The sequence below is a fragment of the Vigna radiata genome, chromosome 7, assembly GCF_000741045.1.
Source record: "Vigna radiata var. radiata cultivar VC1973A chromosome 7, Vradiata_ver6, whole genome shotgun sequence".
Taxonomy (NCBI): domain Eukaryota; kingdom Viridiplantae; phylum Streptophyta; class Magnoliopsida; order Fabales; family Fabaceae; genus Vigna; species Vigna radiata.
Window position 1 is genome coordinate 27,411,512 of NC_028357.1, and position 15,196 is coordinate 27,426,707.

At 28.6% G+C, this 15,196-nt stretch overlaps 1 protein-coding gene across 2 annotated transcripts; it reads left to right on the forward strand.

Moving 5' to 3' along the window:
- Positions 1-6,781: 6,781 nt before the first annotated feature.
- LOC106765801 (cyclin-dependent kinase inhibitor 7) lies at positions 6,782-10,193 on the forward strand. 2 transcript variants are annotated; one of them, XR_001376081.2, is made up of 5 exons: positions 6,782-7,421; positions 7,557-7,612; positions 7,904-8,098; positions 8,193-8,339; positions 9,729-10,193. XR_001376081.2 is itself a non-coding variant. In XM_014650541.2 (4 exons), the coding sequence occupies exons 1-4, from the start codon at positions 7,161-7,163 to the stop codon at positions 8,260-8,262; spliced, it is 582 nt and encodes a 193-aa protein (XP_014506027.1). In that variant the 5' UTR covers positions 6,783-7,160; the 3' UTR covers positions 8,263-8,849. The 2 variants fall into 2 exon arrangements, 1 of the variants encoding a protein (XP_014506027.1); XM_014650541.2 differs by lacking the exon at positions 9,729-10,193 and having other exon boundaries at positions 6,783-7,421; positions 8,193-8,849.
- Positions 10,194-15,196: the final 5,003 nt, after the last annotated feature.

Genomic DNA, 15,196 nt, shown 5'->3' on the forward strand with positions numbered 1-15,196 from the left:
AAATATTATTTTAGACAAAATAAAAATATAATAACCAAATTAAAATTAAGACAATAACATATCACACCACGGGTGTGATATAATATCAATTTAATATTGATAATTTTATTATTTTTTTTAAATTAAAAATAAAAATAAAAAATTTAAATAGAATAAATTAAATATTAAAAATCACGAATTAATATGTGAGACTTTTTAATATTGTTAGTACAATATTATAAAAAAAGTTTAATAGGTTCGGATATATTTGGAGGTTTGTTTTAATTAGGTCCTCCAATTTTTAAAGTGATCAATTAGGTCCCTAATTTTGTCAATTTGAATCAATAAAAGCTTTTCTATTATATGCAGTTAAGACCGTGAAGTTTTTGAACATGTGGCACGCTGACGCTTCCAGGTGGCATCGTTTCAAGTGCATAGGTGAATTATAAAAGGTGAAATCCCTAAATTAAAAGGGTGTATTTGAAGGTGAAATTCCTAAATTAAAAGATATTTCATCATTTTATAATCCACCTATACACTTGAAACGGTGTTACCTGAAAGCGTCAGTGTGCCACATGTTCAAAACTTCACGGCGTTAACTGCATTTAACGGACAGACTTTTATTGATTCAAATTGACAATATTAGAGACCTAATTAATCACTTCCAAAATTAAAGAACCCAATTGAAACAAACCCCAAATATAGTGACCTCTAAACCTATTAAACCTATAAAAAGAATACTTTACATTAAGTTTCCCAAAATAAAAGTCAAATTAAATATATAAGAAAAAGATTGATGTACTCACCCTTAGTAGTCAAGGAAGAAAAAACACACTTATCTAAAACTTTATGTGATATTCTTTAACTACGAATTTATTTTATTCATATACGACAAAATTTCATGAACTTACCAGCAAAATATTATTGACAGAAACAAATCCATCAACAAATATGAATTATGGACAAATTTTGATGGTTTTAATTACAGATAGATTTTACATATAAATGATAAGTTTAAAATATGGTTTCTTTATTAAAATTAAAAATCTATAAAATGAAATTAATTTCAATATTTAGATGGAGTAATTTTATTAATAAATTTTAAAAAAATATTTTCTAACATGTATATCTAAATCTTAATTAAGTTTAATTACTAGTCCATTTGGAAAGAGATAAAAGTATTTTGTTTAAAATAAATTGAAATTAAATTGAATTAAAATTTAAAATATAAAAATTAAATTGAATACAAGATAAAAACAAGTTACACTATCATTATCACATGACACAATAATGATCTAACACGTCACACGACACAATAGTAACCTAACATGAAATAATTTTTTTTAAAAATTAAAATAAAAATAAAAATACATTGAGCTAAAAAGTTACATGTATAAATCCGATATTAACATCAATCTAACCAAAATTATCTAATTATATCGTTTTAAAAGTTAAAGTAGTTGATTGTACCACATAAGAACTACAAGTATATTTGAATTTTTCAACAAATTAGAAGATCAAACATAGAATTAAGCCTAAAAAATAATAATATTAAGCATTGCGTGTCAAATTGATGCTACAAAATAGTTTTTTGTTCATATAAGTATCAGTTTAGCTTATACAAAGGAAAGAAAATAAATAAAATAAAAGCATTAATGAAAGCATGAATCACTGATACAAAGGAAAGAAAATAAATAAAATAAAAGCATTAATGAAAGCATGAATCAAAGTGTCGACAGATCGGTAATTATGATGATAAGATACTAACAAAACGAAATTATGATTTACTGACAAATTGTTTCGATGACTTTTGTTATTGATAATTGTGATATACATTACTATATAAATTTTCGTCAATAATAAAATTTATAAACTTTCTATAGATTTTTCTAGAGATTTTACAAACGAATTTCGTTATATCAAAATTATCTATCGGTAAATTGAAATGTAAAACCTATTAGAAAGATTTGTCGATAACTTTCAATTTATTGATGGATATGTTGTTATTGGTAATATTTCTTCGATAATTAATAAAATTTTTATAGCATAAAAATAACTTTTTCTTGATAAAAAAAATACCATGGAAAAGAATTGACTTTGACCTCATTTTTCTTATAAAAAATATCACTATAATGATATTATGCAACTTGTAAAGAAAAAATATCAATAAAATGATATTTTGCAACAACTAGAGAATTATTAAAAATGATAATAATAATAATGTGTCACAAAATCACTTTTGAATGATCTTTTTCACACTTTCTAGACAAAATTCCTTTTCTTTCGTTGAAGTTCCTTGGACCTGGATGTGAATTTTTTGCTATTTTCTAGTAGCAATTTCTATGTATTTGGAGTAGTTACACCACAACATGAAGAACTGATCTTTAGTCGCAATGTGCGGTACCTTTTCCACAAACCAAAGAAGGATGAGTTTCTTCATGGGTCTATAAATAGATATTTTTTCCTCTTCTGAAAACACACAACTCAAATTTCTTCTCTCCTTCTCATTTTCTCTCTATTTTTATTTTCTTCTTTTAGATTTCAAGTTATAAAATATTTTAGATTTTTTTACTAGTTTCAAGATTCTTTAAGATATACCATAAGTTCATGTTATATAAAAAAAAAAATTATATAATACACTACAGATAAATTGTTAAAGGCAATGAACATACATGTCTCAAGAAGTTCACTACGTTCATGTTTTTTGTTAAAATTTTCAACAATCTTAAGGATTTATGACTGATATTATGAACAATAACAACAACTTTACTCTAAAAAATCAAAACATTGTTTTAGAAACTCAGACTGTCTTTGCGAAACCATTCCCTGACATGTCAAAAATCAAAGTCTTTTATAGATAGAACCTCTGGCACTGGTCGAAATGTGTGTCTACACTATTAGAGATGTATGAAATTGATTCTACCTTCACATCTTCAAAACCTGACTCCAATACTGTAAACGTGGTAAGCTAACATACTTTACTTAGTGCCTTGTCTAATGACTTATTTTATGAATATTGTTAATATAAGAAAGCAAAATACATTTCAGACTCGTTGATTCTCAGATATATTATTGAAGATGTCGTCAGAAAAAAAAATTGTCATAAGGAATTACTACCTTTGTTAAATGATTGAAGATAAGGACATGAAGATCCAAATCAGCAATACCACAAACTGCTTGAAGATATCAAATAAAAAAGTATAGCCCTAGTTGATAAGTTTGTTTCAGAACTTTTAATAAAAAAGTTTCCAAAGTTCTAGATGAACTACAAACAATAACTAAAGCATAGGTATAGACAAATGTCATTGTCAAAACTAATTGTGCATATCATCACAGAAGACAATAGCCGAAAGGAGTGTGTTGTTGCGAGGACTAACACATTGTTGAACAAAGCAAATATGGAAGAGGATAGACCGACTATAGAAAGGTTTTAGAAAAATCTTGATCACAAGAAGACAAATTTTAAAAAACTTTGTTGTAGTGACTCCACTTTTAAGAAAAAAGATTTTTTTTTATGTAGATAAAATTAGGTCATCATAAACCTCAGTGTAGACATAGAGTTAAAAATGACAATCTTTCTAAGACAAATACACTTGAAGAGGAAGATACAATTGCTTACCTATGACATGTTAGATTAGGACATGTGAATTCATTGTATGTTATGAACTGAAAACAATTGGAGTTAATTAATATGCATGATAAAAAAAAGTAAGAAATTTGATATATGTGTGAAATTTAAATTAAAAGAAAACTAGTCATTTTGTAGAACATCAAAATGTACTGTTAAGGTTAATTCATATTGATATAATTTTATCTGAAACAAATCATGTCTAGAAGTGACAAATATTATTTTGTAATGTTTATAGATTATTATTCTAGATGCAAATTTATTATTTGATGTGTTTTTAACTTACAAAGCGGTAGTAGAAAATCAAATAAATAAATAAATTAAAAAAATTAGATAAGATATAGGTGAAAAATGATGATTATTATGTTAAAGGTAACATTATTCATGAAATAATCCAACCATATTCACCTAGGTCTAATAGACTAGTGGAGATAAAAAATAGAACTCTTAAAAAATTTACGAATGTCATCCTTGTTAGTTAGTTCTAGTGTATCTGGTAACCTTTAAAAAAAGTTCAATTTTTTATAAAATAAGATACCTCATACAAAAATGATAAAATTTTCCATTTATTATGGAGAGATTATTAACCTAATTTTAAATACCTAAAATTAGAGGATAAATTTTAAAAGAATTATACTAAAAAGTAAATAATGAAATAGTTTAACTTATAACTCAAAATTTAAAATTTTATTATTTTTAAAATCATTTTATGAAAGATTACAATAACACATTTAATAAATGATTACAATTCAGTTTTACTTTATGTTGTATTTTTTTTTTCAAATAAAAAGTTAAAAATAATATGGTAATTTGATTTTACATTTATTCATTCTAAAATTAGATTCACCCAATTATGCTTTCTTTTAGACTGAAGAGTTTTTTTTTCTTCTTAAAATGAGTACAAATTAATACATCAGTTTTATAAATTAATTTATATTTATTGTAACGAGGATAAGTAAATGGAAAACTAGATATATGCTTATTTATGCAAATTATTTTTAAAGTTTTATTTTCTTTCTTTTGTTGATAAAGATATTTTGGCATTAACATAATATTACTCTGGTCATAGCAGTAACTAGGAATTCTTTGTACCTCTAGGTTGAGTTTCCTGTGCTGTGAATATGTGGATTTGTCCCCTTATATTTAGCTGCAGAGTGCAGATCCTGCATGCATATATGGTGGTACTTCAATTTTTGTCTGTTCGCACTGGACATAATAAATGCATGGAATGGACCCTATAGATGCAATATCATTTGTGTCAAATGATAATAATAACATCATGATATAATTAGAATGTTGGGAAGAATTTTTATGTATTGATTGAATTGTGAGGTATAATTGTTAGTTTTTGTGGTAATGTAATTTAAAATCATATTACTGTGTTCTTTATTTGATTTACTTACAAAAATAACCACGGGCGTGCATTATGTGCAACATAATATGCAATTAAGTAAAACATAAGTAATATAATAACAAAAATACATACATTTACATTGAGTAATGTTATTTTTTATATTCAACAAAGTAGAATTAGAGAAAAATTGAGTTAATTTGTTGTTCGAAAATGGTTTAATTGAAAAGATTTGAGAAGAGATAAACTAATGAATTGCACCTTTAATTAGTTAGTTTGATCTTTGTGATAAAGATATGTATTACCAAACTTAAGATATCATTCCCATCCATATATGTTTTCAAGGCAGTTTAATAGGGTTGATAATGACTAATGCTTATATAAAAGATATTACCTTAATTACCTCTCATTTTGAAAAAGGTCCCTTGTGGTAATAATTTTGATCTCCATGTTTATGCTGGCAAACCATTTTAAGTTCAAAGAAAAATAAAATATCATTTTAAATTAAAGAAAATGAAAAACTAGTAAACAATAAATAATTAGAAAAGAGCAGTGTAAATAACTGGATGTACATGTATTAACACATAATGAGAACGAAAATAGAGTGGGAAAAGGGAAATATAGGATGAATGATTTGCATGGATGGTGAATGATATATATAGGGAAAGTACGTACGTAGGCATATCCAGAGAGGATCATTAATCGAGAAACAACCTAAACTTTTATGGCAGTGGTCCATATTTTGTCTGCCAATTTATATTTCATCCATCACAACCCACGTGTAAGTAATTGCATGTATGCCACATGGGGCATCTTAATCGTATTTTACATTACCTAATGTTTTTTACTTTTATCATTAAAGAATCGATTGCGATCAGAAGATAAAAGAAAAAAATATCACCAATAAATTACATCAAAATTCTTTTACTTCTTTTGTAAGATATTTAGGATAAAAAATATATGTTTTTTTATACTTTTATTTAATTTTATGTTTGCCTCACATTTAAGCCGTCACGGTCCTAAATTAAATGACCATGTGTGCAATGTCCCCTCTCCAACCATCTAAGCTTCTGTTTTATCATTTGGAAAATCCTTGTCTTCAATTGAAGGGCACACACGACAAAACAAATATGAGCTGTATAGAAAAGAAAAGCCAACCCCCCAAATAAAAAACAAAACTATATAATGACAAAATCCTCACAAAAAATGTTTAACCATTTAACTCAGGAATTACTTTTCCTCACATCAACCATTTTCTTTCACTGATTTATATGTTTCCCTTCTGAAACCATGTTGTCAGAGATCAACCTCCATTCAGCTCTCATTTAGGGTTCAGTTTTCCACATTTTTTCTTTATATTATTCATTTAGACTATACATTGTTAATGACTCAACGAATCATCTCTTTACTTCAAAAATAGATATATTTATCTTCACAAATAACAATCATAAAAACAATAGGAACACAGGCACCAATACTCATATACAAACTCTTATTTTTTTTTTTTTTTATTCTTCCATTAGGAAAATAAGAAAACAATGACATACCGACAGTAAAATGATATATATATACACAAATAGAATTCCTCTATTGATCCCTTTGTTGTGTGTTTCTTTGCCTTTAGTAATAGAAAAAAAAATAATATAAATAGTATTCTAAAAGAACAACTGAATATAAAAGAAATATTATAAAATATTGTGAGAGAATAGCTGTATGTTATGCTAAAAGAGAAAAAAAAGAAGAATGTGAATGGAGAAACAAACAACCAAATAAATGTTAACAAAGAAAAGGGTATAAGTGTAATTTCCTCGAAACACAATTATTTTGCTCGAGACCGGTTCTCTCTCCAATCTTCACTCGCGAAACCGAATTCTCAGACTCAGCCAACCCGAAACAATCTATATATGATTCTTCATTCCTAACCTCATGATTCTCGTTTACTCATTCCCCTCCCAACCGCATCATCAATTCCCGTTTCCGACACCATCCGCCGAGAACTCCCTCCGCGTGTCACCCCTCCATTCGCCGTCCTTCCGGTGCCTGTGATCACCGCCTCGCACCGCTATCAAACCTCTCAACGCCTCAACCTTCTTCCCTCTTGTAATAGTTTCCTCGTCGCACCAAAACACCACACAATACATCCCTCTCTCTCTCTCTCTCTATCACACACACTCAACACTGAGTTGAGATTACAGCATAATCATGGATATGGCTCAGGTGAAGACACGAGCTCGAACTGCATTGGGCGTTGGAGCTTCTGCGACTTCACCGAAGAGAAGGAAAATCGCCATTAACAACAACAGCAACAACATCTCACCGTCCTCCTGCGTCCAACTCAAGAGTTTGAGTAATACAACCTCGCGGGAGTCGGAGGAATGCTGTTCCGGTGAATCTCCGGCGTCGTGTTGCTCCAGCAACGGATCATTCGACGAAAACCGAATCATCAAATTCTCAGATCTGGAGGTGATTATTGTTAATTATTATCAATGAATCACCTAAAATTAATGTCGGCGCAGCGATTTAATTGAACTTGCGTTTTTTCTCTCATTAAGTGCTTCTCATAAATGTGTAATGTGTATCGTAACGCATTTTTTTCAGGTAGAGAACGCTCAAGTTGAAACGTCGACGTGCAACTTTGGTGAACAACAAATGAGGTCTCGAATTAAATTAAGCTTTAAATTATTATTGATAGTTTTAAATTCAAAAAAGAAAAGTGACTTCAATCGTTTCAAATCTTTAATGATTCCGTTAGTTTGAATTCAAATAATTAAAGGTGTTAGTGCATCGTATCGTATGTGTAAGTCATCATGATATGATTATTTCTTCCGTTCAAAAATCTAATTCCTTAACTCTCTGACGTGCATGTATCAATAATGCGCTTATACATATATACACGTCATACATTCCGAAAATTAACGGAAACACTCAACATTGTGTCCGCACAGGAGGGAGATGAGTAGTGACCTTCGAATTACGAATTCGCAGGAGGTGAATTCAGAGGAGAAGAAGCCAACGATGCAGACCAAAACCAAACCTCGATGTTACGTTCCACCAGCGCCCCAGAAAATGCCAGCGGAGTCAGAGCTCGAAGAATTCTTCGCCGCCGCTGAGAAAGACATTCAGAAACGCTTCTCAGAAAAGTAAAAGAATAGTAACACATTTTCATTTCAAATGCGAACAGTAAAAACTGTGATATACTGATGTGTGTGTATTATATTCCTTGTGAATCTGCAGGTATAATTATGATATTGTGAAGGACATGCCCTTGGAAGGACGATACGAGTGGGTGAAATTGAAGCCATAAAAGTGACCAACCTTGAAGAAAGAAAACTGTGAAACACTACTTGCTGACATTATTATTCTCACATTAATTTACTTGAGGTACTTGATTTTAATTACTTTTGTTTTCTGTCTTCCACGGTAGGAGTACGCTTTTGTTTGGTGTACAGTTATGTTTAGCTTTCCTCCATGGTTAATTAAGGTGAAGGGTGATTTATTCCTCGATTGTTATTTGTGTACGGGTTATAGATACGGAGAAGCTAGTTCTGTGCGGAATTCTGTAAATTCCGTTGGTGAGGACTGTAGCGCAAATGGTTCCTATAAGGCTATAACAAAATTGTAGCCTCAATTTTCTTTCTTTGTGCTTCCCCCTAAAATTCGTGTCTGTTTCTCTGTTTTTAACTTTGAAGGGTACAGCAAAGTCAGTGACTGTTATGTTATCTTCTCTTTTTTTCTTTATCTTTTCTTTCCTTCTTCTTCTTTTTCCCCTTTCCAAGACGAAAATTTAACCCGTCTTTATCTGTCTTGTCATTTCATTGATTTGTATATTTAGTGCTGATTTGTCTTTTCCCTTTTTTAAACAATGGAAAAACTTTGCCTTTTGTCCCGAAACTTTCTGCGATAACTTGGGTGTTGTTTCTGCGTGGATGGCGAGGTCTTTTCCGTTCAATATAAAATATTATTATATTAAATCAAAAGGGTACAAAATAACACAGTGAAGAATATTATCAAGCATGGTGAAATGTTGGAGGAGGACGTGATTGTTTGTCTAATTATAGGAGGAAATGGGCGTGAGTTACAGTTACAGAAATGTAGAGGGGATTGGACGGACAGGTGATCTTATTTACCTTTACCCCATGTGAGAAAAGTCTTCCAGTTTTGGAACCAAATTCATTCCACTTTCTCAAGTACAACAAAATTGGTACAGACTACAGAGTAAAACTAGAGCATTGTTATTTCTACTACACTTACCTCTTTCTCGCTTCTTACATATTTAAATACATTACGTACATCAGATAGTACTGCCTGTTATTGGGTAAAATCAAAACCCGAAACAGTTAATTTTTTGAAATCCATTTGTATTATTCACCGGCTGGAAAAAGGATCATAAGGTGCGAAGGTGGTCCTGCTTCTGCCTCATAGCATAACAGATAGTTATGTCTCAGCGAGTTCGGGACGTTGAATGGGAATGAATAAAAGACCAGTGGCGAGTTACCTAATTATTTCGGTCCTCCTTTTCTGGTCAATAATCTATAACTTTACTCAGTAATTTATATCTATCCTTAAATTGGTGAGTAAATAGCATTCTTTCTTTTAAAATGCTAGTAATATATATTTAAAGCATTCTATGATTTTCTCTCCAGCACCGTTATCATTATTAAATGAAAATTTAAATTGGGTGAACAAAATAATTTCTTTATTTTAGTAATCTGTGCGAGTGAAACTTCTCTTATATTTTTTATTTATATTTAAAATTGTGGTGCTACGTAGCGTGGAGAGAAAGAAGGCGTTTGTTCCGTACCTAGCTAGCGGGAGTGGGTTAACGCAGCACATGGGTTGAGATTCCCTGCTGCGCGTGAATTTCATGATGTGGAATGGGTCGTGAAGGCAGAGACGAAGGGGTACTTTATCACACACAGAAGCAGGAAGCAATATGCCTGAGCAATTCCAGCTTTACGTTATTCAATAATCATTGCATTGCATAAAACTTATTATCCTGCGGCATAATTCGAGTGAGATGTCGAATTTCATGATCTCCAAAACTAGGATATTCTTTAAAACAATTTAAATTTCCATCTTTCCCTTATTTTCTTTCCTTTCCAGTTTTCCCTAGGTTCTGTTACTCTGCTCTCCCACCGCTGGTGCTCATGGCTCCCCCAGAATATATATACCTGGTTTCAAATAGATCCCTTTCTGCTCCTTACACTATTCAAAATGGACCCCAGCACCATCATTGAAGTTAGCTCGATAAATTTAGTTATTACGATTTTCAAAATACAATGCAAGAAAGAATGAAATAATTACTTTGAAGATATTAGATAATTTATTGACTTTAATAGGGGTCTCGAATAAGTTTTTTTCACTGAAAGTGTGACTTTTTACTAAAGATTAAAGAGGTCCCACTCTTTGAATACGATTTCGACATTATTATTTTAGAGAGAAGTGATGCATTTAAGTAAGACTTCTTTTTACCTCCATCCTTCTCATTCATAGCACCTTCAGAATCAAATCTCCAACCCCACTTCTGCATTGTACCATAGAAAATTTTCACATGATGTGTAGGAGAACAGCTTTTCTACATTTCCAGCCCCATTTATGAAAACGACTAGAGGCAAGGAAGTGGAGCAAATAACTATTTGAGACAGCATATATTTCTCCCTCACGTTTGAAAACAGGTGGATCTTCTAAGGAGGATGAGTTAACCCTTGTGTCACTCACTCACCGCCACCCACCCTCCTTTCACTCCAACGCTTCAGATGCTTTGTTCTTGAGACATGCAAGGCTTTGACCACTTCATACAGGTAATTCAGGTAGCAATGAAAATAATAAAGAAAAACTAATTCATATACAACCACAATTTCCATAAAACAATTTTTTTTTTTAAAAAAAGAAGAAAACTTGTGCTTGAATTCACGTTTTTAAGTAAAAGAGAAAAAACAAATCTGAAAACATGTTTCAATTCCAATTTACTTTTGTATGAATTTTTTTTACATGTTATTGATTTCATTGAATTAATGAAACTTGAAAGATTATCTTTGTTCTCATATCAAAATTGTCCATAATTTTTTTTTAAAAAAAATTGGGTTTAATATTTTTTATTGATTTTTAATTATTTTTATAAAAAATAAAGAAAAGAATAATTATTTAAAAAAAATTCAAATATTGAATATTTATTAAATAATTGTTACAAATTTATTACTTCCTCCTTATCTTATACTTCATTTTCTATTTCAAAACTTTTCCTACAACTCCTAATAAACTACTTTCTTACAATGATAAATAATCTCAGATCAATCCCACAAATCCTAAAGCTCCTACCAAAAAAACAACTTATCCTATGTTTAACTAGCAACCATATACATTAAAGTGATGTCATTATATGTTCTCCCATCTTGTTGGGACAACTTCATCTTCTTAATAACCCTTTCTGTGCATTGCCAGTTCCAGTAAACAAATAGCTTTCTCCTGCCAAAATATTACTAAAAGCTATCTAGACAATTTTGTCCTACAACTGTCATTTTAGAAAGAGTTACTTACTAAGCATGCATACTCTAACCCGTACCAATTTATAATATAGCTTCCTAATTTATAATTCAGCCAAAATATTATCATAAGTTCTAGGTATTGAATTCTAAAGTACTAAGTACTTAGTAGAACATTTTTATGTTAGTTTACGTAAAATTAAATATTTAGTTTTAAATAAAATAAAATAGTAAATCTAAGGAATGATAAAGATGAAATAAAAAAAATAGCTGTAAAAATAAGAGATACAAATAAATTTAAAATACGTTGTAAATATAAAGATAAAAGTAAAAGAAATAAAAAGATGAAAAAAAGGAATAAAAATTAAAAATCATGATAAAAAACATAAAGTTTGAGTAATCAAACTCAAAGTTGAAGTGGTTGGCTACCAACATGAATTTTATGTGTGCTTAATTAAAATTCATTTATTCCAAACAAAAATTATGTTTTAAAGGATTTTCTTAAATGTTAATCAAATCTCAATATATAGAACATAAATATAATTAAGACGTCATCATGAATAATAATAAAAAACAATTAAAAATAATAAGATTACAGTCATCTTTAAACAATACTTAGAATTTGAAAATAGAATACTAAAGTTTTTTCCTGAAAATACATGGAATTAAAATTTTTGAAACAATTGTTTAACTAAGAGGTGATCAAATAAATATGAACATAAAGAACATAATATAATTCAAATAATTTTCTGATAAATTTAATATTAAGTATTTACGTAGTTTAGATTTCATTACGTTTAATCCTAACAAAGAATAAAATTAATCATTTATGTTCCCACCTCACATTCTGTTTTTATTTATAAGCATCCTAGTATGAAAAAATAAAACATATTTGAGTTTATTCGGAGTTCCTGACTTAGGATGCGTTTGTTTTAATCAAATCCTTGACCAGATTGAATTGTTTTATCTCACTGTTCATAAATCCAAATCATTAAAATGATTTCATTGTGAAAACGGTTTGATATCAACCAAAAGCTTTTATTATCTTATAATCATTTAGCTACGAGAAAATATGTATTTATCTTTATCCAAAAGGAAAATATATTTTCACACCAATTTTTTTACACCATTTTGATACTGCACACGTGTCAAAATGTGGTTGGAAAATTTCAAATTAAAAAAAAAACTTTGATTTTTTTCTTCCAAATATGTCATTGTCTCAGTTTTTTTAATTTGAAATCGTCCAACCACGTATAGTGTCAAAATAGTGTCAAAAATTGGTGTCAAAATATCATTTTTCCATCCAAAAATCAATGCTAAATAAAAAACGTTGGCACTAAATATTTTTTAGCATTGAATTTGCGTCACACACAAATATTACCTTAAAATCATGAGGGTTAACTAGTTTCGTCTTAGTGGACACTATTTCATCACTAATATTTTAAGTTGATATTTTTATTAAAATTGAGTCAAACCGGTACTAATGTATTTTTATATATTTTAAAGTTTACTTAATTTAGTATTGACTAGATTAATGCTAATGACAATACATTTTAAAAAAATTCATAAAATACTTTCATATTCAATAAATATAAACGAAAAAATAGAAAAAAAAAATTGATACTAGATGAAAAATATAAATGAATATAAGGAAAATGAATGTGGATTGAAGAAATGACGATGAGGGAAAGAGATGTAAGAAAAAATGTAGATGAAGGAGAGATGAATATGGAAGAAGGAAATGAGGAAAACGCAGATGAATGTGTGAATGAAAACGATGAGCATTGATGAAAGAGATTAATGTAATTATATAAAAAGTAAGAAAAAAAATTAAAAATAAAGAGACATGTCATATATAAATCTGAATCATTAAATTAAAACTAATTTATGATATATGTTCAATAAAAAAACACACACAAATTGAAAATTAGCATGTGCTAACTTAAATAAATATTAATACTAAATATAATTGAGGTTAACATCTCCTAATCCATGCTAACCTTCTTTATTTTAATTTTGTATGATTAATGTTTATTAAGCTAAATATTAAAAATAAATAAAGTCAACGTATACTAATTTTATTCATTATTATTGTTTTAATATTTAGACATCAATCTTATTTATTTATAAATATTAAAAACAATTAAGAGTTATCCATTAACACCATGATAACATTATCTATTTTTAATATTTATTTTTAGTTCTTTTTATACTTAATGTTACTAACATAAATAAATACAAATATTTAAAATAAATAAGATTAACAGGTAACTTAAAACTAACACAAATATTTATCAAGAAAAAATAATTAAATATAATGTTACATCCTTTTATTTATTTTTTAAAATTAATTTTTTGCGTCGTACTAGAATTAAAAAAAAGTCACTAAAGCAAACATTTATAATAGTTCACAAACCGTACGTAAGAGAGTTTTATCTACAAATTACTTCCGAATAAGTAAATTTCTTGTATTATTTTCTACCATCACTCCATTTTAAATATAAGTCTAAGAAATATATATATATATATATATATATATATATATATATATATATATATATATATATATATATATATATATATACTTTTATATGATTCCAATGGCTAAAATATACAACAATAATTTTTTCTCTTGGTCATATTCCCAGGCAACATAAATATGTATCAAGATTACTTACCACATTCAAGAAGAAGCACTCATGATATTTCGAAATAATTAGCAACATACAACATAATTAGCACTCACGATTAAGGAAAATGAACAAATAATAGCATTATTAGATATATATGACGTCAACATGTTAATTTGGTTTCCCTGCTAGATACAATTCTCATGTTTAAAGACTTGAAAATATTATTGCATTTCTCATAAAAGGTTCTAAAAGAGAAGGAATTGCACTCACTACTTGAAATAAATAAGATTTTTTACAAAGGTTTGAAGCAATAAAATGACGGTATCCTAAGGAAGAAAAGTTTGATTTTATAGAACTTAAACAGAAAATTTTCTACATGTTAAGTATATTTTTATTTAATAAATATTTTTAAAAATTAGTTTGACAAGGGTTATTCACAACTATAATGCTTTTATTAAATACAATCATATCAATGTAATATTTGAGAGTTTCATTTACACTATCCATTACTCTCAATTTAATACTAAGTAAAGTATAATCTTTGAAAGATAATTGGTGAGTATCAACTATATTTAAGCAAAGGAAAAAAGTAGAAATAATTTTAAGATTTACGTTGCTACATGATCCAATTGGTTAATTTGAAATTTAGTTACGAAAGAAATGAAAAGAAAATGGAAATAAATGGGTCTTAGGTTACCACCACGTGATAAAGATAAACCCATATGAGAGCAAGTATAAAAGGCAAGGCTTGTTTAAAATATAGATAGGGTGGATACAACATTCTTTTTAAACATATAAGAACATGACACTCAACTGAATAGTGTTACTAAGTTAATACCCACAGTTTCTATTACACCTCTCAAATAGGCCTTATAATAGGTCCTTGCTCTAACATATGTGGGTTGGGGCCAAAAAAGTCCTTAGGACCAAAACAGTCTTTTATTAAAAAAACCTTCAGAGCTAAAAAGCTCCAAAGTCCTATGGGTTAGAACCAGCCTATGGGCTTTCTTTTTTAAAAAAAAAAGTTAAATATCCAACAATAAATTGTATTTTTGCAGAGAAAAAAAACATTTATGTTAAGTATTATAACTTGAAAAATACATGTAAGCATACATGTAAGCAT